Raw genomic sequence first — 23009 nt, 5'->3', positions numbered from 1 at the left:
GAAAAACACTGATTTAAATGATTATCACTTCAATTTTTAATAGTTTTTAGAGGTGGACGAGTTCAGTTTAATTCTTCGCGTCCGCATCGGTTGCGCATGTTACGGTCTAATGAAATTCTGCGCCTTTTTCCTCAGGATAAACTGGCGGCTCCTTTAGACTATAAATGGATTAACTCAACGTTGCATCTCTTCAGTTTTCTCTGGTCTGCAATTAAAGGCTCCGTGTGTTGCCACAAGGTTTAAGTTCTGATGTACTCGTGTGTTTGAAGAAGAAAATAAATAAAAATTTCCGCAGCGCTCCGATGTAAAGGTATAAACAAAAAATTTATTCCACAGTTCTTTGAGTATTTCTTTTACAAGAGCAATAAAGTTCTAAGCTAACCTCCACAAACGAACCACGGTTGAAAAACCGTGTGGCTCTGTCGCTCCTTCCTTTCTATCGCTATCTGCCTCGTTTTCACACGGCCCACCTCATTTGCATAAAATTGCCAGGTGGCCAATTAAGCTATAAAACATAATAGTAACACTTATTCACGGTAAAACATTATGAAATTAGTCACATGCAATATAATAATTCTACCTAAAAATTCAACAAATACACTTATTCAATTTCTAATTAAATAAGTTTTAACAGTAACTGGACACTTTCTACATTAACTTGGCCTCCACACTCCGTTTCTACCAAAGGTTTTGAACGCTCCTCCTAACCAGACGCTCCAAAGCCTCCGGTCGGTCCGTAACTCTCAACAGGCCGTCAGCTCCGGTCAGAGAGACGCAGTTAGTTCAGAGTCCAGGAGGTGATTTTCAGAAAGGATTATTTCACTGATTGGTTTTCGGTGCCTCTGTGATGAACTCTTTGGGTTAAGTCTAATGCCTGGGGTGTGAATTATAACCTGTCAAATGACCGATGGGCTTTGAATTTTCCCATCGTTTAAAGAAACAACCAGTAAAATACGGAAAATATTCCGTTAAGGCGACCTGTGGTCAAGAAATGACTCCTGAAACCGGCGCTGGTTCCAGACAGGATTTTATTTCTCTTCATGAATACATTAATTAGCGTCATGATGATCAGACATAAATAGTTTATTCTTTAAATCACAGCGATTATTTACAGGACCAGACGGTACAAACACGGTTCTGATCCAAACGGCACACAAAACCTGTTCAGATTAGATGATTCAGATGATAAAATTCAAACTTCCTGAAGCTGCACAGAAAACAGAGCCGGTTCCGCCCAGAACGGGCCGAGATGTCAGACTAAAGCAGAGTCCAGGAAGTAGTCAGAGCCCATTGGTCAGTAAGTCATAAGTTCGAACTTATAATGGAAATTTATATTCTGCAGGAAGTAGACTGATCCGGACTCCGCACATAAAACAGTAGAGGAAATGTTTTCAGGTAATCCAGGAAGTAGACAGTGTCCAGAAGAGAGCTGAAACCAGAACCAGCTGCAGAACTTTGGTTCTGTCCTGGAGGGAATCCAGGAAGTAGTCTAACCCTTGGAGTGTTAGTGATTAATTGAGGCCGGTCCGGTTCTGGACCAGAGGCACTACAGAACCTGGCAGACAGCAGAACTCCGATCTGCTGGTCCGTTCTACTCTGGGTCAGAACATCAGCTGGTTCTGTGTGAAAGTCAACAGAACCTTTTGTTTTCCACCAACAGGCTCATCAGGCTGGTTCTGAAGGTCCAAACATAGGAATTGATCTATTCAGGACAGAATTGGTTCCGGTTTAACAGAACCCAGAACCCGCCTGGACCACAATAGGTTCACTGTCTACTGGGTCGGGTCAGAACCAATCGGATGGTTCTGTTTTTCTTCTGCAGAATCTGGTCTCATTCTGGAATACGTCCAGAACCGACCTTAACTCAAATACTTTGTGACCCGGTCAGGAACATCTGGACTGTGTGGTTCTGTTTATTGTAGCAGACAGAACCGCTCAGAACCAGAACCAGTCAGACCTCCTGTTGGCTGAAGGTTCTGGTGCCACCTGGTGGCAGAAAGCGGCCCAGTTGGTCTGTAGTGACGGGCGGATCCGATAGAATCTTTGGTTCCGTCTTCAGAACATTTTGTAGTAAAGTTCAGTATTGTGTTTCCAGGTGAGCGAAACCAAAACGGTAACCACAGCAACCGGAAAGCAAGCTCACTGATTGGCCGTCAGTCTGTGCTCAGTTGTCATGGTGACTGTTTCAGACAGAGTCCAGGTCATAGTCAGATCCCAGACAGGAATTGGTCAGGTCAGGGCTCAGCATGCTGCAAGATAAACAGAGTTCTCCAGGTCATAGCCAGGGCCCAGAGAGGTGAGCGGTGCAATCTAATTACAGTACATTCAACAAAGACAAATGAAATGAGACCAAGTGTCTTCAGAGCTCCTCGTCCTCCGTCCCTGAGACCTTCTGGTCCAGATGGACATGAACCAGCACTTAGTCCTAGCCCAGAGCCCACTCTGGCTCCAGAAAGTAGACAGACCCCAGCAGGTTGTGAATGCAGCGAGTGAGGAGGAAGGAAGCAAGCAGGATGGATCCAGATTATAGTCTCATCCAGAACCGGCAGCGCCGCTAACACCCAGACCGCCCTCTTTACTGAGCCGGACTAATTCCTGGGACAGCAGCTCCAGGTCCTGCAGGGAGACACGGAGGTTTGGGTCAGAACCTTCAGGTCATTCCACTCAACACTTTCTGCAGATTTTTCCTTCAACCTTTTTATTAAAATAAACCATTTTTTTAAAATCAGAAAATCGATATTTTAAAGGAGCGGTATCGACTTTTTCATGCTTTAATGTTTTTCCCTCAGAAACAACCTGGAGTGTGGCTTAGATTTTTTTTATGCATGTTTGAAAAGCGATACGCACACAATGCTAACATATGCTAAAACGCCTGGGTGGCCCTGGCTCCGCCTTCGAGGTGCAGCTCCTCCCCCATGCAGCTCCTTCAGACTAACCAGCAGAAATGAGAAATTTGAGCTCATTATAGGAGCTGCTGCTCAGAGCAACGCTGATAAAAAAAGTTAAAAGGTCCTGGAGGCAGAGCTGCAGTCCGGAAGCATTGCTATCACGCAGGAAACCCTTTTTCGAGCACCATCACATTATAATGTGACAATTTTATGTCCAGGAAGTGGCGGTATTATGCTAGGCTAGTACAGTGGCTAACAGGAATTGGTCAGGTTTGCCTTCATGTTTGGTCTGAAACATGGAGAGATACGGATGCTGCTTTGCTCTGTGGTTGGAACCATTAATAGCCTGCAGGATCCCAAACACAACAGGACTGCAGAGAAGGAAACGTCAGTCCGGTCCTCCAGCTGTGGCGGCGTTTCTAACTGAGCGTCTGGATCGGAGCGGAAGTTGGCTTCCGATTGTAGCTTCTGATTCAGGAAATGGCTAAAGGGAGATTAGAGGCTCAGATGGATTCGCTGAACATTTTCTGCTCAGATTTTTATTGGACAAAACAATAGCTGAATAACGGCGAACGGCTATTCGTAACTAAGCAACCGAAATCAACAGAAGGCAAGTTAGTAGCAAAAGACGAAACTAGATCCTGTTGAGCATTCTTCAAAATAAAAGACTTCCTCTCTCCAAAAGAAATCATTCTTTGCACTTAATTATTTTTCACGTCACCTTTTTGTAATTATGTACAATCAAGTTAAATTTGGTGAATAATAATAATAATCATCTGTTCTGCTTTAAAAACGAACAAATCGACTCTTCAAATCTGGACTAGATGATTCCACGCCAGTAGCAGAATATTTCAAACCTAGTGTGATCTGCTGGTTCAGAGCGAACGGCGGGAAGACGCTGAGGAGGATTTATCCACCTTATTCTTGGGAGGCTTGCTGGGGAAACGACTATGGGTCTTACTTCCGGCGCCCACCGGAAGTAGCCGTATTTCACTGTAATTTGTAGGGGTTTTGTTTCCGGACACGCCGTCTGCTGTCAAAGAGCTGCTCAGTGCAGAGGACCTACTAGTGAGTTTAATCAGGGGAGCGACAGGAACACAGCGTTAAGTTTTGTAACGGAATGACCGTGAGTTAGCAGCGCTGCTAGCAGCTCGTTCCTCTGAAGAGCTGACAGGAATAAAGAAGAGAAAAGCGGAGAAGCTGGTCAGAGATCTGAGCTGCAGTTTAGCACTGACAGAATAAAACAGCAGAACTACATAACATTAGCTTGGTGTGAGGTGAATTTTATTTTTCATTTCAATTTTTCACAAGTGTGTAAATTGGGCCAGCAATACATTTCTATAAGGCAAAATAAAATATCTGGGTTCATTTAGTCCATCAGAACCAGAACCTCGAGGTTCTCCGTTCTGAGTGTCGTTGCAAATCAGCGGAGAGATGAGCGCTGCTGCGCCTCAGACCGTAATATGGAGAATCTCCCCACTGGACCAGAACCGAACCGAATCACACATTAACCTGTTACAGAGAGCAACCTGCCACTGTAAGATGCCCTTGTGGAGCTCGGGGAACTGTTGTGCTGTTCGTGGCTTTACTCTAATAATCAGATAAAGTTTAATTTGTGGCTGCAGCAGCAAATATGTTTTGAATGTGCTCCCGAAACAAAAAGGCAGAGTTTCTGTGATAAGCTGTAGTTTTCATCGCCTACCGACAGATAAGGGAATAAAAAGAATTTGACTAAAATATCTAAACTTGGAGAGAGAACCCAAAATGCTTTATGTGTGATCATTTCATTGTGTGGATAGAAAGTCAAGGGAAGAAAACCCGCATCTGCATCCGCAGCAACGGAGTCAGTGAAGTAGCTAACTTTGCTAGTGCGGGTTACTTGCAGCCATTTCTTCAAGTCGCCATCCCTCCCCGCATTAGCTGTAGGTAGCGGTAAAACATTATTGCAGCATTTAAGCTATGATAGCTCGTGTTCCCACATATTACATAGCCTAAAATCTCTGACGAACGCCGGTTAGCGAGTTGCTAACATGTAAACAAATGGCTCTTCCGGTTAGCGGTGGAAATCGCGCCCATAAATCACGCAAAGCCTCATGGGAGCTCGGAATAAGGTGGATATAAAATCTCATAGCAACAAATAATAGGCAACAGTTACTGATTATGACAAAAATCTGAAATGTATGCCTTGAAAACTGTATATTGTGTTTAGCCTGCTAATGCTTGTTTAGCCTGCTACCCTTGTTTAGCATGCTTAGCTTGTTTAGTATGCTTAGCGTGGCTACCTTCTGCAGGTGCATGTTCTTGGTCAGCTGCTCCTCCAACATGTTCTGCAGCTTCTTGTTCATCTCCCTCAGGTTCTCGTCTCCGGGTTTCACCAGGTCTCGGAGCACTGAGCCCAGACCTCCTCTGTCTCCCTGGGAGCCTCCGTGAGCTGCCAGTGCGCTGCCCGACACGTCTGTGGAGAGGTCAGAGGTCAGGATGAGACCAGAAGATTCTGGGTGGTAACAGTGAAGGAGGTTGTAGCTGGGAAGCAGACCCGGCCCGGTTCTGGTCCTGGCGGTCTCACCTCTGCGACTGTCCATCACGTAGGTCTCGATGATGGCGCTCTTCCTGCAGATGTCCTCGGCCATCGACGAGCAGCTCACCTCCAGGTGCTTCACCTGCACCAGGTAGAGCGGCGTCAGCGCCGGGGAACATGGTTACCATGGCAAAGGCTCATCGGATCCAGTTACCACTGTAACTATGGTAACGGCTCACCTTCTCCTCCAGCATCCATTTCTCCTGCTGGACCTCAGCCAACCGCTGGAACAGTTCCCCGACCTCGTCATCAGAAAGGTCGGCGGGTCGCTGCGACTGCGGGCTGCCGGCGCCGGACTGGACGGAGACACGTTGGGGTCAGAGGTCACCTACACCTACCAACACTCACCTGCCCTACACCAACTCCTGATGGAGACACCAGATACATGGGAAACACCTGGAAAAAAAACCTGGAAGCTGCTGATGCGTTGAGGTTTCTCTCCGGCCAACATGGATCCATAAAGTTGGTTTGTTTATTAGTATCCATTTTAATCTCCACAGTACGGTGGTGCAAAATGGAGGGAGCAGCTAAAACCTTCTTTCCTTGTCTCTGGTTCTTGGGTCTTCCTCTTACCTGAGGACTGTTGTAATGAGGTGTAACCATAGCAACCACCTCTGGGGGTAGCCGTGACCCCGAATCCCAGGCCAGACCTTGGGATGAACTTCCAGCAGACAGGGAGCCAATCACAGGAGCAGGTAGCACGCTACTCTGGACCTGCAGTCAGAGGCTTTCTCAGAGCCGCTGGAGTACCGTCTGCTACAGGAGCCCATCAGTTTGGACCAGAAGTCTCTGAAGAAGCTCAGATGATACGGCTCTCAACATGGATACTCTCTGCGGCTGAAAAAGTTTTCGTAAAAGGATCTGCAGCTGAAGAGTTGACCCACCCTGTTCTGATTGGCCGGCTGCGAGTCCTTCATCACGTCTCTGTAGGAGAACGAGGACACGGAGGACGAGTCCCCGGTCTGCTGAGTCCGGCTGGGACTGCTGATCTCAGACAGGACCAGCTCCTCCAGACCTGAAGGACAAACAGTTGAACAGAACCGCCACGATTAGTTATATTAAGGTCATCTGAAGGTCATCGGAGGTGTCCGGGGCTCTGACTCGTCCAGGTCGTCATGACGACGTGGTGAAGAACTGAATTCATCAGAGCGACGCTGAGACTGAGGGGTGTGAACAGTTTATGGACGCGTCAGACGAGGCTGCAGTAGGTGAGCTGCACCTGGTTCTGGTTCTGGTTCTGGAGGCCGGTGAGCCCAGCAGGTGATGACATCACTGCCCGTTTACCTGTCCTGGTCCTGCTGTTGGTCAGGATGTCCTGCAGCCGCTCCTGCAGCTTGTCGGCCCGCCTCCTCTCCAGCTGCAGCTGCCGCTTCAGGTCCTTCAGCTGCAGAGACGCAGCGTTAGTCGGCGCCGCACGACTCTCACCTGCTGTGGGCCGGCTGGAACTCACCGCAGAGCTGCCCTTCTTCTCCAGGATCCGCTGGCCGTCCACCGTGTCCTTCAGCTCCTGGAACAAGATCACCGCCTGAATGGACCGGGACCGGGACCAGGACCGGGACCTGAACCTGGACCGGGACCGGGACCGGAACCTGGTCCTAGGACCAGGACCTGGACCGGGACCGGAACCTGGTCCTAGGACCAGGACCTGGACCGGGACCTGGACCGGGACCGGAACCTGGTCCTAGGACCAGGACTGCCCAGCCCTGGGATAGAATGTAAGTTTTCCTGCCATCAGAGAGCCGCTCGGCACAGAGAAGTTTAATCAATGTTTATCAGCAGAATGACTGTGAATTAGCCACTTGCAGCTAGCCGCTGACCGCTAGCCGTTAGCCATTAGCCACTGGCCGTTAGCCATTAGCCTCTGGCCGTTAGCCATTAGCCTCTGGCCGTTAGCCATTAGCCTCTGGCAGCTCTGAAATGGAGAGAAACGTGCCGCTGGTCAGCTTTCTGCTGCTGTTTGATGATGATCTCACCTGTCTGAGCTTCCCGATCGTCTCTCTGTCTTCATCTCTCTCTTTCTCCACCTCCACCAGCCGCTGCTTCCATCCCTCCATCTCAGCCTGTTTCTCCTGCAGGAAACAAACATGTGACATAAATGAACCGTCAGGATTTCATTCCCGGCGTCCTGCCTGTGGGGACGGCGTCTTCCTGAAGGCCGTTCCGACTCATCAGGTGTCTGGGAAGTGTCTCTCTGTGTCCCGGCCGTTTCCCGCCAGGATCGCCCCCTGCTGGCCGCAACAGCAGCAGGATCTGACAGATGGAGGGAAGCTCCTGCTCTGATTGGCTATTGGAAAGGTTTAACATCTCTGTTGCTATGGAGATGGCAACTCTAACTAGAAGCGCGTCCAATCAGCACGCCTACGCAGAGTTATTCCTGTTCAGCTGATCTGGGATCGGCTCAGAAAAGGTCTAGTCAAGGGCCACCATTAGGGCGGGAGCACTGCCGTGCCCCCAGCTGGTCGACAGTAGCGGTCCGATTTATTCAAATAAGATCATCAGTCACTGACCTCTGACCTTCTTCTGTTAGTTACTGTTGACCCCTGACCCCCGGCTACCTGCAGCTGCTGGCCGTGTTCCTCCTGCAGCGTCTGGACGTCCTGCCGGTGCCGCTCGCCGTTCGTCTCCAGGTTCTCCTGCTCACACACAGACAGTAATCAGGTCATGGTTCTGCTGGCCGAGCCCGCCGGTACCGGTTCCGGGCCAGCGCCGGACCCACCTCGGCCTCCTTCAGCCTCCTCTCGAACCAGCCCCTGGTTCCCTCCATGGCCTGGAGCTGCTGCTGCAGATCCTCCAGCTGCTGCTGCAGGCTCTGCAGCTCTCTGGTCCGACCCTGAAACACAAACCGGATGTCAAACTTCCGGCCCGGATGGGTCCGCTGCTCCAGAACCACAACTAGAACCTTCTCCTCCTTGAGCTGCTGCCGGATCTCCTCCTCGGAGCGGTTCTTCTCCTCGTGGAGAACCCGCAGCTCCTTCTCATAGCGAGCTCTCACGCCGAGGACCTGAGGGGCGAGACGCACCAATCAGCTTCAGGAGGCCCAGTCAAAGTAATGTTTGGACCTCACCGGTCTGCCAGAAACCTGCAGCTCTGCTCTCACCTCCTTCTCATGCTGCAGCCTGAGGTCAGACAGCGCCTCCTTGTGGTCAGACTTCACCTGGTTCAGCTGAGACGCCATGTCGTCCAGCATGGCCTTCCGCTTCTCCGCCGTCTGGAGGGGGGAGAGGGGGGATCAATGCTGGATCAATACTGGATCAATACTGGATCAATGCTGGATCAATGCTGGATCAATACTGGATCAATGCTGGATCAATGCTGGATCAATGCTGGATCAATGCTGGATCAATGCTGGATCAATGCTGGATCAATGCTGGATCAATGCTGGATCAATGCTGGGTGCATCAGGAGTTGTCAGGTGTGTGTTCCTACCTTCCTGGTCTCCTCCAGCTCTCCCAGCAGCTGCTCCTTCTCCTGCGTCTCCTCTGTCAGCTGCTCCAGCAGCTTCCTGTTGGCGAAGCTGGACTCCTGCGGGGGAACAGAGGCGGGTCGGTCAGCCGCGAGGATCCGGTCAGCGGCGGCGGGTCAGAACTTGCCAGGCGCTACCTGCAGCTGGGAGCTGAGGTCGTCCCTCTGGGCCAGCAGACCCTCCTGCTCCGCCCTCCTCTGGTGCAGCTCCGCCGCCAGCGCCTCCTGCTGCTCCCTCAGCAGGTTCAGCTCCTGCGTCTTGGAGGTCTGGATCTGGAAACAGGTCAGCGGCGGTCAGTACCCTGAAGGCTCTGCAGGAACTGGGCCGCTGGATGGAGGACGGAGGGTTCTGGGCGTTCTGCAGTGACGGCAGCTTTCCTGTGGGTGGCGCTCTGTTACCTGCTCCAGAGCGGCCAGGTTCGTCCTCAGAGCATCGTTCTCCTGCAGGACGACGTCCACCTGCTCCTGACTGAGCGCGCTCCGATTGGCCGCCTGCAGTACCGCAGGCAGGGGGCGGCAGAGAGAGGGAAGCCAAGGAAAGGAGAAGAAGAGTGAATGCAGAGAGAAAGCAGGGCAGAGCAGAACGGACCTGCAGCAGAACCAGAACCCGATTCAGTTCCTCCACGAAAGCAGAGAGAAATTATTCACTAGAGGCAGCGAGGCAGTTCCCTGGACTCTGGGGGGCAGTAGTTACACCCCGGGGCAGTAGTTACACCCCGGGGCAGTAGTCACACCCCGGGGCAGTAGTCACACCCCGGGGCAGTAGTCACACCCCGGGGCAGTAGTCACACCCCAGGGCAGTAATTACATCCCCCACACCCCGGGGCAGTAGTTACACCCCCCACACCCTGGGGCAGTAGTTACACCCCCCACACCCCGGGGCAGTAGTTACATCCCGGGGCAGTAGTTACATCCCGGGGCAGTAGTTACATCCCGGGGCAATAGTTACACCCCGGGGCAGTAGTTACACCCCGGGGCAGTAGTTACACCCCCCACACCCTGGGGCAGTAGTTACACCCCCCACACCCCGGGGCAGTAGTTACATCCCGGGGCAGTAGTTACATCCCGGGGCAGTAGTTACATCCCGGGGCAATAGTTACACCCCGGGGCAGTAGTTACACCCCCCACACCCTGGGGCAGTAGTTACACCCCCCACACCCCCGGGGCAGTAGTTACATCCCGGGGCAGTAGTTACATCCCGGGGCAGTAGTTACATCCCGGGGCAATAGTTACACCCCGGGGCAATAGTTACACCCCGGGGCAGTAGTTACATCCCCCACACCCTGGGGCAGTAGTTACATCCCGGGGCAGTAGTTACATCCCGGGGCAGTAGTTACATCCCCCACACCCTGGGGCAGTAGTTACATCCCGGGGCAGTAGTTACACCCCGGGGCAGTAGTTACATCCCCCACACCCTGGGGCAGTAGTTACACCCCCGGGGCAGTAGTTACATCCCGGGGCAGTAGTTACATCCCGGGGCAATAGTTACACCCCGGGGCAGTAGTTACATCCCGGGGCAGTAGTTACACCCCGGGGCAGTAGTTACATCCCCCACACCCTGGGGCAGTAGTTACATCCCGGGGCAGTAGTTACATCCCGGGGCAGTAGTTACATCCCCCACACCCCGGGGCAGTAGTTACATCCCCCACACCCTGGGGCAGTAGTTACATCCCGGGGCAGTAGTTACATCCCGGGGCAGTAGTTACATCCCGGGGCAATAGTTACACCCCGGGGCAGTAGTTACATCCCGGGGCAGTAGTTACACCCCGGGGCAGTAGTTACATCCCCCACACCCTGGGGCAGTAGTTACATCCCGGGGCAGTAGTTACATCCCGGGGCAGTAGTTACATCCCCCACACCCCGGGGCAGTAGTCACACCCCGGGGCAGTAGTTACATCCCCCACACCCTGGGGCAGTAGTTACATCCCGGGGCAGTAGTTACATCCCGGGGCAGTAGTTACATCCCCCACACCCTGGGGCAGTAGTTACATCCCGGGGCAGTAGTTACACCCCGGGGCAGTAGTTACATCCCCCACACCCTGGGGCAGTAGTTACACCCCCGGGGCAGTAGTTACATCCCGGGGCAGTAGTTACATCCCGGGGCAATAGTTACACCCCGGGGCAGTAGTTACATCCCGGGGCAGTAGTTACACCCCGGGGCAGTAGTTACATCCCCCACACCCTGGGGCAGTAGTTACATCCCGGGGCAGTAGTTACATCCCGGGGCAGTAGTTACATCCCCCACACCCCGGGGCAGTAGTCACACCCCGGGGCAGTAGTTACATCCCCCACACCCTGGGGCAGTAGTTACATCCCGGGGCAGTAGTTACATCCCGGGGCAGTAGTTACATCCCCCACACCCTGGGGCAGTAGTTACATCCCGGGGCAGTAGTTACACCCCGGGGCAGTAGTTACATCCCCCACACCCTGGGGCAGTAGTTACACCCCCGGGGCAGTAGTTACATCCCGGGGCAGTAGTTACATCCCGGGGCAATAGTTACACCCCGGGGCAGTAGTTACATCCCGGGGCAGTAGTTACACCCCGGGGCAGTAGTTACACCCCGGGGCAGTAGTTACATCCCCCACACCCTGGGGCAGTAGTTACATCCCGGGGCAGTAGTTACATCCCGGGGCAGTAGTTACATCCCCCACACCCCGGGGCAGTAGTCACACCCCGGGGCAGTAGTTACATCCCCCACACCCTGGGGCAGTAGTTACATCCCGGGGCAGTAGTACATCCCCCACACCCCGGGGCAGTAGTCACACCCCGGGGCAGTAGTTACATCCCCCACACCCCGGGGCAGTAGTCACACCCCGGGGCAGTAGTTACATCCCCCACACCCCGGGGCAGTAGTTACATCCCCCACACCCCGGGGCAGTAGTTACATCCCCTACACCCTCGGGCAGTAGTCACACCCCGGGGCAGTAGTCACACCCCGGGGCAGTAGTTACATCCCCCACACCCCGGGGCAGTAGTTACATCCCGGGGCAGTAGTCACACCCCGGGGCAGTAGTCACACCCCGGGGCAGTAGTCACACCCCGGGGCAGTAGTTACATCCCCCACACCCTGGGGCAGTAGTTACACCCCCCACACCCTGGGGCAGTAGTTACACCCCCCACACCCTGGGGCAGTAGTTACACCCCCCACACCCCCGGGGCAGTAGTTACATCCCGGGGCAGTAGTTACACCCCGGGGCAGTAGTCACACCCCGGGGCAGTAATTACATCCCCCACACCCCGGGGCAGCAGTCACACCCCAGGGCAGTAATTACATCCCCCACACCCCGGGGCAGTAGTTACACCCCCCACACCCTGGGGCAGTAGTTACACCCCCCACACCCCCGGGGCAGTAGTTACATCCCGGGGCAGTAGTTACATCCCGGGGCAGTAGTTACATCCCGGGGCAGTAGTTACATCCCCCACACCCCCGGGGCAGTAGTTACATCCCGGGGCAGTAGTTACATCCCGGGGCAGTAGTTACACCCCGGGGCAGTAGTTACATCCCCCACACCCCCGGGGCAGTAGTTACATCCCCCACACCCTGGGGCAGTAGTTACATCCCGGGGCAGTAGTTACATCCCCCACACCCTGGGGCAGTAGTTACACCCCCGGGGCAGTAGTTACATCCCGGGGCAGTAGTTACATCCCGGGGCAGTAGTTACATCCCCCACACCCCGGGGCAGTAGTCACACCCCGGGGCAGTAGTCACACCCCGGGGCAGTAGTTACATCCCCCACACCCTGGGGCAGTAGTTACATCCCGGGGCAGTAGTTACATCCCCCACACCCCGGGGCAGTAGTTACATCCCCCACACCCCGGGGCAGTAGTTACATCCCCCACACCCCGGGGCAGTAGTTACATCCCCCACACCCCGGGGCAGTAGTTACATCCCCTACACCCTGGGGCAGTAGTCACACCCCGGGGCAGTAGTCACACCCCGGGGCAGTAGTTACATCCCCCACACCCCGGGGTAGTAGTTACACCCCGGGGCAGTAGTTACATCCCGGGGCAGTAGTTACACCCCGGGGCAGTAGTTACATCCCGGGGCAGTAGTTACACCCCGGGGCAGTAGTTACACCCCGGGGCAGTAGTTACCTGGTCCTTCAGGGCCTGCAGAGCTGCCTGGTGCTGCGTCTCTTTGCTCTCCAGCTGCTCCTTCAGCTCCACTGCCATCTGAACAAACATGGAGGCAGTTTGTTGCTAACCGCTTGTTGCTAACGGATGGGATGATAAAGTCACTGATGATGTCACAGACTGAGCTCTCACCTGATTGGCTGCTGTCAGGTCTGACTGCAGCTTCTGCAGCCGCAGGTTGGCCGCCTTCACTTCTTCTTCCCTCCTCTGGTTGATCTCGTCGATCTTCGTCCTGAACACAGACACAGCAGGTCGGACCGGTTCCGTTTATTCCATTTTTCCGGGTCGGACCGGGCCCGTTTCTGTAAACTGGGCCCAGTTTATCCGACTGAGACCTGTTTTCAGATAATACTGAGTTCTGATTGGACGCTTCCTTCTAAAGCAGAGAATATGAAACAATGAATGCTCATTAATATTAAATAAATGATCAAAGTAATTAATGCTTTCACAATAATTCATGATGATGTCATCAGAGAAAGTCAACAGAAAGTGATGTCACCGATCCAGAGCTTATTCTCCCATCAGGCACCACTCCAGTTCTGACCTGCTGTCGTTATACAGAGCCTCCTTCTCCGTCTGCAGGCGCTGGAAGCTGCAAGGCAACGCAACAGTTACAGCAACTTCAGCAATCAGGAAGAGAAGCTCAGTTCAGTTCATTTCCAGGCTTCTGGAGCTTGGCTGCCCCCTGCTGGAGGAAAAAAGTAAGGTACTCTAACCCTGTTCCCCCCATTGCCCCCCCGGCTCCTCACCTCTCCTGCTTCTTCTTGATTTTGTCCGTCAGCTGAAACAGAAACAGCAGTCATTACATTTCATGACCTCCTGACCTCCAGGTGACTCACTGCAGCCAGGACTCACCTTGATGATGTCATCCTGCAGCCTGGAGACGTCGGCCAACCGGGAAGCCTGGGGGGGAGGGGGGGGGTTACTCTGCTGCAGCTCTCGGTGTGTGTCTGTGTGTGTGTGTCTGTGTGTGTGCGTGTGTCTGTGTGTGTGTGTCTGTGTGTGTGTCTGTGTGTGTGTCTGTGTGTGTGTGTGTGTGTCTGTGTGTGTGTGTCTGCGTGTGTGTGTCTGCGTGTGTGTGTCTGTGTGTGAGTGTCTGTGTGTGAGTGTCTGTGTGTGAGTGTCTGTGTGTGAGTGTCTGTGTGTGAGTGTCTGTGTGTCTGCGTGTGAGTGTCTGTGTGTGAGTGTCTGTGTGTGTCTGTGTGTGTGTGTGTGAGTGTCTGTGTGTGTGTCTGTGTGTGTGTGTCTGTGTGTGTGTCTGTGTCTGTGTGTGTGTGTGTGAGTGTCTGTGTGTGTGTCTGTGTGTGAGTGTCTGTGTGTCTGTGTGTGTGTCTGTGTGTGTCTGTGTGTGTGTGTCTGTGTGTGAGTGTCTGTGTGTGTGTGTCTGTGTGTGTCTGTGTGTGTGTGTCTGTGTGTGTGTGTCTGTGTGTGTGTGTCTGTGTGTGTCTGTGTGTGTGTGTGTGAGTGTCTGTGTGTGTGTCTGTGTGTGTGTGTCTGTGTGTGTGTGTCTGTGTGTGTGTGTCTGTGTGTGTCTGTGTGTGTGTGTGTGAGTGTCTGTGTGTGTGTGTGTCTGTGTGTGTCTGTGTGTGTGTGTCTGTGTGTGTGTCTGTCTGTGTGTGTGTCGGTGTGTGTGTACCTCCAGCACCAGCAGCTGCTCCCTCAGCAGCCTCTTCTCCTCTCTCTCGGTGTTCACCTCCATCTCCATCTGCAGCTGCAGCTCTGGAACAAACAGAGTTAGAACCAACCAGCTGCCAGGAGGGGGCGCCGTTGGATCATAAGCCTGGCAGGCTGCTACACTTTACAAGGCTCATGGCCAGGCTAACTGTTGCTTGTTTTTGTTTTTTAGGAAAATAATAAAAAAATAAAATAAAAACTTTAAAGCTGCATTGTGTCTCTGCTGATCTCTGAAGTTTACCTGAGCACAGATCGCCTCCTTTCACCAAACTGGACTCCGGCTGACCTGTGTGGATATTTACATCAACCAGTCTCACCCTGCCGTGTAGCTCTGTGTGAACCACAGTCGCTTTCTGAGGAGCGATGAGAATGATTTATCTTTGTGTGCAGCGTTTCCATCCCAACACGCTGCCCAGCGTGTGGCGCTGTCTTCCCTATACAGTTTGTGTCCCGGTTGGCCGCAGCGTTAGCGGCTAACGAACGACAACCTCATCATGCAGGTTCAGGTGAGGAGCTTTCTCGCTCTCCTCAGTCACGCTTCACCCTGGTTTTATATTATTTTTATTTTTAGTATTATTTTTCCAGTTACATGATCCATCAAACCATATCAGATACTTTGTCCACTTAGTCAAAGTTGATGCGCGAGAAACTCGTCCCATAAATTCCAGCAACCACAACAGTTTCTGTGATTCTTATTAAAACTTAGACAGAAATGTTGGAGCTGCTAAAGCCACATTAGCAGCATTAAATTAAATCTCCTGTTTGTTGCTCAGAGCAGCGGATTTAACTCGTCCTGCAGGGCCGGTCCAAGGCTGGATGAGGCCTGGGCAGAATCTGACTGAGGGGCCCCATCAGCAGCTCTAGCAGCTTCTGTGTTGGATTTAATCTGAGAGAGGAGGAGGAGTTTAACTGGCCAACATAAAAACAATCAGTTATAATCCAGTTTACTAATTTGTATTTGTGAACAAACAGCTCAAACTCAAAGATTTAACTCACAGCATCAGATTGTTGCTATAGTAACAAAACAATCTATGAATATTGTTCTTTGAACTTTTATAAAATAAACTTGCCAGCTCCTTAAAATCTTACATTTAAATGTTAAACAATTTAAAGTATATTAATTTATGCTGAAAGTATTAAATCAAATTTAACACCATTGATAATCTCAATAAATAAATGTTGCATTTATGTGTCTGTGTTAAAATTAGGGATGTGCCGATCAGGTTTTATCCTGCCGATCACCGATACCGATCACATAATTATTATTTTTTTTTAATCATAAACACTACCGGTTACATTATGTGGAAAAAGGAACCATGAATTCACCTTAATTTAGACAAAAAACTTGTTTTTAATAACTTTTTCCAAGAAAAAACTGAACAGGCATTGTGCAAATTGTACTGGTATCAATAATACTACCTTTAACAGACTGAAAACATATGGAGGCTCTGAAGAGGCTAAATAATGCAAAGAGCCAAAATAAAACCTCTCAACATTGCCAAGAAGTTCAAGTATAAAACTTTACATTCAAAGGCAAAAACAGGATCCATTACAATAAACAATCCAGAGTTACTGAATGAAAACTTCCTGATAGCATGGCGGCTAGCTGGTTACTGCTAGCTCTGATTGGCTGATTCTGACTGAGAGGAGTAATTATGCAGATCAGGGAGGAGATCGATTATTTTCTCAGATTATCTGTCTCATGTTTTAATACTATGTAAAATGTATTTTTAGGTTAAGATGCTGCAGCTTTAAGCAGGTTCGGTATGAGAGTCACCACCAGGTGGAGCAGAAGCGAAGCTCCGTCTGTCAAATATTACTACCTGTAGCGTAGCAGCGGTTCAACAGGAGAGCAGAACCAGAGTCTGACATCGCAGCTCGAAGACTTAAATCATTTTCCAGGTTATTTGTTTAGCTTTCTGACCGTCATGCTAATCCAGGTGAGTGTTTGTAGCTGTGCGCTGCTTTACCTGCTATCTGATCCTCCGTATGTCTTTTTTACTGCAGTGAGCCTCGATGTAGCCAAACTCCGTCAAGTATCTCATTGTTTTTATGTCTATTAGCTTCGTTGTGTTGATGCATTTTGACCTGCTTCAATTTTCCGCCTCAACACGCAAACTTCCCCTTTCACTCAGTGGTTATAGTTCCACATCGCTTAGGATTTGTTGCTGCGTTTGCGCAGAGTGAAGGAAAGAGGAGACCAGCTGCACAGGCAGGCTGGAAATGAGATGATCGGTATCGGCAACAAGAGCCAATGATCGCCGATCGATCGGCACACCTCTAGTTAAAATATCAGCATTTATGGCCCCTGAAGCCCTGGGGGCCCGATGAGCCGCTGGTTTAGTTTGGATTAAACAGAAGTGAAAATAATTTATGTTCATTTTAATTGGATTTTTTGATTTGTTGTTTTTAAGACTCTATAGTTGCGAGTTTAAATATCGTTTCACTGGAGATGTTTTCCATAACATATAATTAATTACCCAGTAATATTTTACATTTCCTGTCTACTTAAAAGTTTTAATACAAAAACACGCCGACCCGACCAGCTGCTCAGACTGGACCTGGAGCGGTTCTGGAGTCCATTCATCAGTTGCTGACTGATGAATGGATCAGCTGGTTCTGTTTATTGAGTCATCTGTTTCCATGGAAACGTCTGGAGCCTCAACATCATGAGCAGCGAGTTGGGACCATCAGAACCGCTCAGCGTGGTTTTGGGTCAGCCAGAACCAACCAACCAGAACTGGGCTTTGCTCAGGACCAGAACTAAGCCCGGTTCTGGTGGATATACATGGAATCGGCTTACATGGAAAAATAAATGAAAATATTGAAATTGAGACGGACGAGTTTAACAACAAACGATACAGGAAATATTGATTATCACGATACTATTAGACATGAATATTGATGAGATATTATTAAATATTGATTTGAGCTGTTCATAAAAAATTAACTAATGTAGCAACGCAGAGGGACTCACCATGACGCTGCTGCTCTGACTGCTGCAGGCCGCTCTGAGTCTGAGGAACACAACCGGGTCAGAACCGGGTCGGACTGAACAGAACTCTGTGGTCCAGCTTTGCTGCAGGTACTCACCAGTTCCTCCCTCTGATTGGTTCCCTCTGGCCCCGCCCCCGCCCCACCCCCTGCAACATCAGAGACTCTGTTGGTGCCAGCTGGCCCATCCGTCTCCGTGGCAACGCTCTGGTCGCCGTGGGCAACAGGCGGCCTCTGCAGCTCCCCATCGAAACGCTCCTGGAGAGCTGCATGAGAAGAGGAGCGACTAAAACATCTGTCAGAAACGGACCGGACCTCCAGAACCCTCCCATCAGACTCACCCCTCAGCTTCTTGTGCAGCGCGGCGTTCTCGGCCTGCAGCCGCAGCAGCTCTCCATCCGCGGGGCCACAGGCGGAGTCAGCAGGGGGCCCAGAGGCTCCACCCCCTTCCTGCAGGCGCCGGTTCTCCGTCTCCAGCTGCTCGATCTGCGTGCAGAGCTGAGGGACACGGGTCAGGCTGGGGTCATCTCAGGTCGCCCAGAGGTCGCCCAGAGGTCGCCCTACCTTGGACAGCTCGGCCATCAGCGTGCTGTTCTGCAGCCGGAAGTCGTCCTCCTGGCTGTGCAGCTTCCCCTGCAGCATCTCGTTCTCACTCAGCAGAGCATCCACCTCCTGCAGCAACACACCTGGGGTCAGGATGGGGTCACGCCGCCTGGTAACCATAGCAACCAGGAGGGGAACTCACCTGAGCCTTTTTGCTCTTGTTTAAAGCCTGAAGAAAAAAATAAACAATCAGTAGAGGCAGAAAGAGACCAACCAGCAACCAACCAGCCAGCCAATCACCTTTTGAGCTTTGACTAGGTCTCTCTCCAGAACGCTGAGCTTCAGGCGGACGGCATTGAGCTCTGAAACAGAACCAGAAGTTAACACAGTACCAGGGATGGTGGAGGAGGAGTGATCCTGTGGGCTGGTGAGGCAGCCTTGGTGTTTTACCTGCAGAGTTCTTCCTTAGGTCATCAGACAGCTGGTAGTTCTGAGTCCGCAGCTCCAGCAGCTGAGCCTGAAAAACACACACAAACACACAGAGGGGTTAAATAACAGGAGCCAGCTCCCCCTGCTGGTCAGTCTGAAGCTATGGAATAACTGGAGTCTTAACATGAACCCAGTGAAACATGGCGGCCCGCAGCATCACTGTTCATCAGCCGGTGTCAGGTTCAACCGACCCTGAGTTAGTTAACCTGGCAACACACTGACACATCATCAGTAGAGGAGTCTGTTACCATGGCGATAAACTCTGACTCTGCTCTTCCTGGAACCAAAGATGAAATCAGTTTGTCTAGAAATGTTTCAGTAGATTCTCATTGTAGGTGGAGCTGCAGCAGCAGGTGGAGCTGCAGCAGCAGGTGGAGCTGCAGCAGCAGGTGGAGCTGCAGCAGCAGGTGGAGCTGCACTGAAGGCTCTCCAAAGGATCAACGTCCTGAATCAGTGATTGAACCAGCAACTGATCCGACGGTTTGTTTGCTCTGATCAGTAAATGTTAACCTACAGAGCAGAAACTGGTCTACCTGCACAGGTGAGCCCTGAGTCACATGACCCACATATATCTGGGGTCAATATCTTGACTGATCACTGTCCCAGATGACCAATCAGAATGTTTCACGACGTCTGAGACCGAGACAGTCAAACTAGCAGAGTAGCGTCTGCTAGTTTTTCATATTTAGCATTAGCTTCTGCTATTTTTGTGTTTAGTGTTAGTTTCCAATAAAGATTTATGTGTTTAGCAATTCATTTTTTCTGGTTAAACAGTTTGGCACTGGATTCTGCTATTTTTTTATGTTTGTGTTTTAAGTTTAGCATTAGATTGCTCTAATTTTTATCTGCTTCAGGAGTTCAGCACTAAGATTCTTAGTGTTTAATGAACCCAACCGTTTTGTTAGAGTGTCCACCACTGGAAATCATGATTTTATTGTAAATGCATATTCTCCATTATGGTGGACATTTTTCTAAATGTCCACCTGAAAAAGAAAACTATGTATATACAGAAGTGAAAGTGAGGGGGTACGGTGGGGTACTGCGTGCCCCTAAAAGATTTAGCGGGGGTTCGCAGTACCTGCAAGAGAGGAGCGGCTGTAAAGAATCAACTGGTTCACTGTGCAGCCGTGACTGATTAGTTTTTCAAGATCAATCTAAAACACGACTTAATCAGTTAATAAATAACTTTTTTCCCATTTCATATAGTTTCTGAACTGTTCGTGCTTTGCTAGAGCAGCGGGGCGACACGTCGATCGCAGAAGGTTTTGAGTCGATCTCAGCATCAGGTGACAAACTGATGCTGCTGAGACCAGCAGGTCCTCCTCTGATTGGCTTAAAACGTTCATGACTTTATTAAAGAACAACATCAACAAAACGTGTTTAATGACCCAACAACAATAATAATCTCAGTAATTATTGTTTCAACAAGGTGTTGCGCAATTCTGTGCGTTTCGGTTCCATTATTAAAATAACGAGCAAAAGGAGTTTAAATGAACTCAACCACGGCTGAGTTCAGGGAGGATTATTAATGATCACAAAATAAATATAGAGCCTGAAAACCTGATATCGTAACGGACTGAATGTTATGTTTTAAATGTAACCTGTGCTCGCTCGGCTTGAGGAGCGAGCGGTTGCCACGGCAACGGGTGGGCTTAAATGACAAAGAGAGTAAAAAGGTGGAGTGGTTTAGAGTTGATCACCTGTTCAGTTATTTTACCTTTGTTTACCTTTGCTGTGGCGAATCACAGCCTCTGTAGTTTATGAACGTTCAATAAACGACAAACTTGGACTGATTACCTCGTTCTTTGTATAGCTACGTCATTCACAATAAACATCAAACACGGTAAAAATGTTTCATTTAGTATTTAAACTAATGGCTTCTACCGCGATAATTATGGGAAATTAAATTAATTGTCTAATATTCTAATATTATTTTTCCATGATGACCGCACGTCACTGACATATATATATAAATTCTCTTCTCACCCTCCTCGGGTGGTCTCTCTCATCCTCTTGACACTTGTCCAAGTGGTTTGCAGTTGGCTTCAAGGGTGGTTTTCCACAGCCCCATCGAGTTTGCAATGAAGGCTCTTAGAGTCCTGTTGATGTTGTACATCTCTAAGCATTCAATGATCAAAGAAAGTCATAGGCTTTCTTGTAAAGTTAACTCCCCTAGCATTTGTGTTGGAGTCGTGATAGCAGTTGCTGTTTGCGGATGTTGGAACACAGAGCTAATTGTTGGCAGTTAGTGTCAACTGGGAATGTCGAACTCTTTGCATGTAACCCCTCTGACTAGGGTTACTTGAGTAGTAGCATTCCAACAGATCCATGTTTTCACCTCTCACCCATTTCCTTCTTGTTCCAGAAAGATATATATATATATATATATATATATATATATATATATATATATATATATTTACTTTTTCAAGAAAGAAAACAGCCTATAGAATTTAATTCAAATTCTGTAGGCTGTGACTGACAGCAACTCATTCATTTAATTGGCAATTTTAGTCCTAAAGTTAATTTTCCAAGACTGCCATCTTGAATTTTCTAAAAGATTATCAGTAAATTTAACTTTTATGAACCCAATTATGTACGATTTGACACAAAAATTATTCATCTGTGACTAATATTGGAGATGTAATGCAGAAATAAATTTTCCTTGAAAACTATAGCAGACATCTTTAATCTTCCAGTGACAAAAGGTTTGGCCTTTTCTTAACACCAAGTCCCTGGGAACATCTGTGCCAGGTTAGATTCCTATATCTGCATGTTGTAGATTTTGCTGAAATATTAAATGATGTGCTGCACTAAATGTTTAGATGTTAAAGACTTTAACTATCCCAGAGATTCAGACCTGAGAACCTTGTTCACCAGGACCTCTGGAGAGCTTCTGCAGTTCTTTCAAACTGCATTTATTTTCATCCAGAAACTAAAATGTTTGCTAAGAAACCTACAATCACCCATCTGAGCACATTAAATATTCCATCTTCTTCTGCTCCATTCAGGGACCTCCATGTTGGATCACTTGTCTCCATTTCTCCCTAAAATCCTCCTCTGTCTCTAGATCCGGCTTTCCTCACACCTCTAACCTGGACTGACCCGCTGATCGCAGGTACCTGAACGCATCACCTTCAGCTCTTCTGTCTGTCTACCTTCCACTGACTTTTCTTTTCCTCAAACGTTCAACAAGTGAGGGCTGATGAAGAAAGTGAACCTTGCTCCTAATTGCGTCTGAACCCGGATGTCCTGGTCGGGTCATCCACCATCACCTGACTAATGACTCACTTTTTCCTGGAACTAAATACTCTGATGACTGTTTGTCTTTAAACATCATCATCTCCTCAGTCCAGTTCATGCTGACACCAGCGGCCCTTGGCTCCACCTGTGGCCGAGGCAGCTGGACCTGAACGCGGCCAGCTGCATCCCTCAGACCCGGTGACTATCAGCTGACAGAGACATAACGGTTAGCAGCACAGAGGCTAGCTAGCTGAGAACTAATAGAGTTCATAAATCAGAGAAGTGTCCCGGCTAAGTCTGAGACCTCCGGCCATCACAGCCCAGATAAAAGCATTTAACCCTCCAACCCCGCATCTTCAGCCCCACAGACCCGACCAGCTAGCTCCGTTACCCGCTCCAGATGAGCGGCTAAAGGTTAGCACGGAGTGCTAACGTCCTCCGGCAGCGACTCTCCGCCTGACCGCCGCTCCCTTCAGGTGTGCCTGCTACCCGACAGTCACCCTGCTGACCAACGAGGAGCCTCCAGCCGCTCCTTCTCACCTGCATCCGGTGGAACTCCTCCTCGGACAGAGCCTGCGACGCCGCCATGTTCCCGGAGAGCTGCTAGCTAGCAGGCTAGCAGCGGCGAAGATGGGGAGAGAGGACAGAGATCTCACTCTGACACTGCGACGCAGCTCAGAGCCCACGTTTTTGAGCTCATTCCAACTGCCAGGCTTCCGTAGTCCGCTAAAGCCGGATCGACTCGTCTCCTGAAGGGGTTTCTTTAGACTTTGGCCGCTTTTTGCAACCATTCATCGATAGCTTGAATAAAAACATCGTATCTATTTATATAACTGTGCCAAACACCCAATCACGTGATTAAATATGTAATTATCAAGATCAATTGTGTAAAGTAACTGAATGTCCACACACGTGTTCAGCTTTTACCAGAACTCTCTTACTTTTTAATGCTAGCTCAGAACCAACACATCACATGAGGAGCAGGACCCGACAACATAGATCA

At 50.1% G+C, this 23009-nt stretch overlaps 1 protein-coding gene across 4 annotated transcripts; it reads right to left on the bottom strand.

The window, feature by feature from the left end:
• Positions 1 to 1010: 1010 nt before the first annotated feature.
• On the bottom strand, positions 1011 to 22810 carry gripap1 (GRIP1 associated protein 1). 4 transcript variants are annotated; one of them, XM_088003504.1, is made up of 30 exons: positions 22547 to 22810; positions 18725 to 18791; positions 18575 to 18636; positions 18477 to 18503; positions 18296 to 18403; positions 18073 to 18229; positions 17831 to 17997; positions 17715 to 17754; positions 14979 to 15023; positions 14700 to 14782; positions 13919 to 13966; positions 13813 to 13844; positions 13608 to 13655; positions 13196 to 13295; positions 13025 to 13102; positions 9328 to 9420; positions 9067 to 9201; positions 8893 to 8988; positions 8564 to 8674; positions 8366 to 8467; positions 8183 to 8296; positions 8022 to 8099; positions 7440 to 7535; positions 6917 to 6973; positions 6751 to 6850; positions 6351 to 6481; positions 5646 to 5762; positions 5455 to 5548; positions 5171 to 5343; positions 1011 to 2616 (listed from the first exon to the last, which is right to left on the bottom strand). In XM_088003504.1, the coding sequence occupies exons 1-30, from the start codon at positions 22592 to 22594 to the stop codon at positions 2533 to 2535; spliced, it is 2691 nt and encodes an 896-aa protein (XP_087859630.1). In that variant the 5' UTR covers positions 22595 to 22810; the 3' UTR covers positions 1011 to 2532. The 4 variants fall into 4 exon arrangements, with proteins under 4 accessions (XP_087859630.1, XP_087859632.1, XP_087859633.1 ...); XM_088003506.1 differs by lacking the exon at positions 14979 to 15023 and having other exon boundaries at positions 14700 to 14776; positions 22547 to 22809; XM_088003507.1 differs by lacking the exon at positions 9328 to 9420 and having other exon boundaries at positions 22547 to 22808.
• Positions 22811 to 23009: the final 199 nt, after the last annotated feature.

The sequence above is a fragment of the Poecilia mexicana genome, unplaced genomic scaffold, assembly GCF_051168715.1.
Source record: "Poecilia mexicana isolate PSO_F unplaced genomic scaffold, ASM5116871v1 scaffold_23, whole genome shotgun sequence".
NCBI lineage: Eukaryota > Metazoa > Chordata > Actinopteri > Cyprinodontiformes > Poeciliidae > Poecilia > Poecilia mexicana.
Note: the sequence above shows the minus strand (reverse complement) of the source record. Positions and strands in the feature narration are given on the sequence as shown.

Bases quoted from the DNA above. Each gene is read 5' to 3' on its own strand.
- gripap1 (XM_088003504.1), bottom strand. From the start codon at position 22,594: ATGGCGGCGTCGCAGGCTCTGTCCGAGGAGGAGTTCCACCGGATGCAG. The intron at 17,755-17,830 runs GTGAGTACCTGC...TGTGTTCCTCAG, and splicing joins CCAATCAGAGGGAGGAACTG to ACTCAGAGCGGCCTGCAGCA. The intron at 13,967-14,699 runs GTACACACACAC...CCTCCCCCCCAG, and splicing joins AGCAGCTGCTGGTGCTGGAG to GCTTCCCGGTTGGCCGACGT.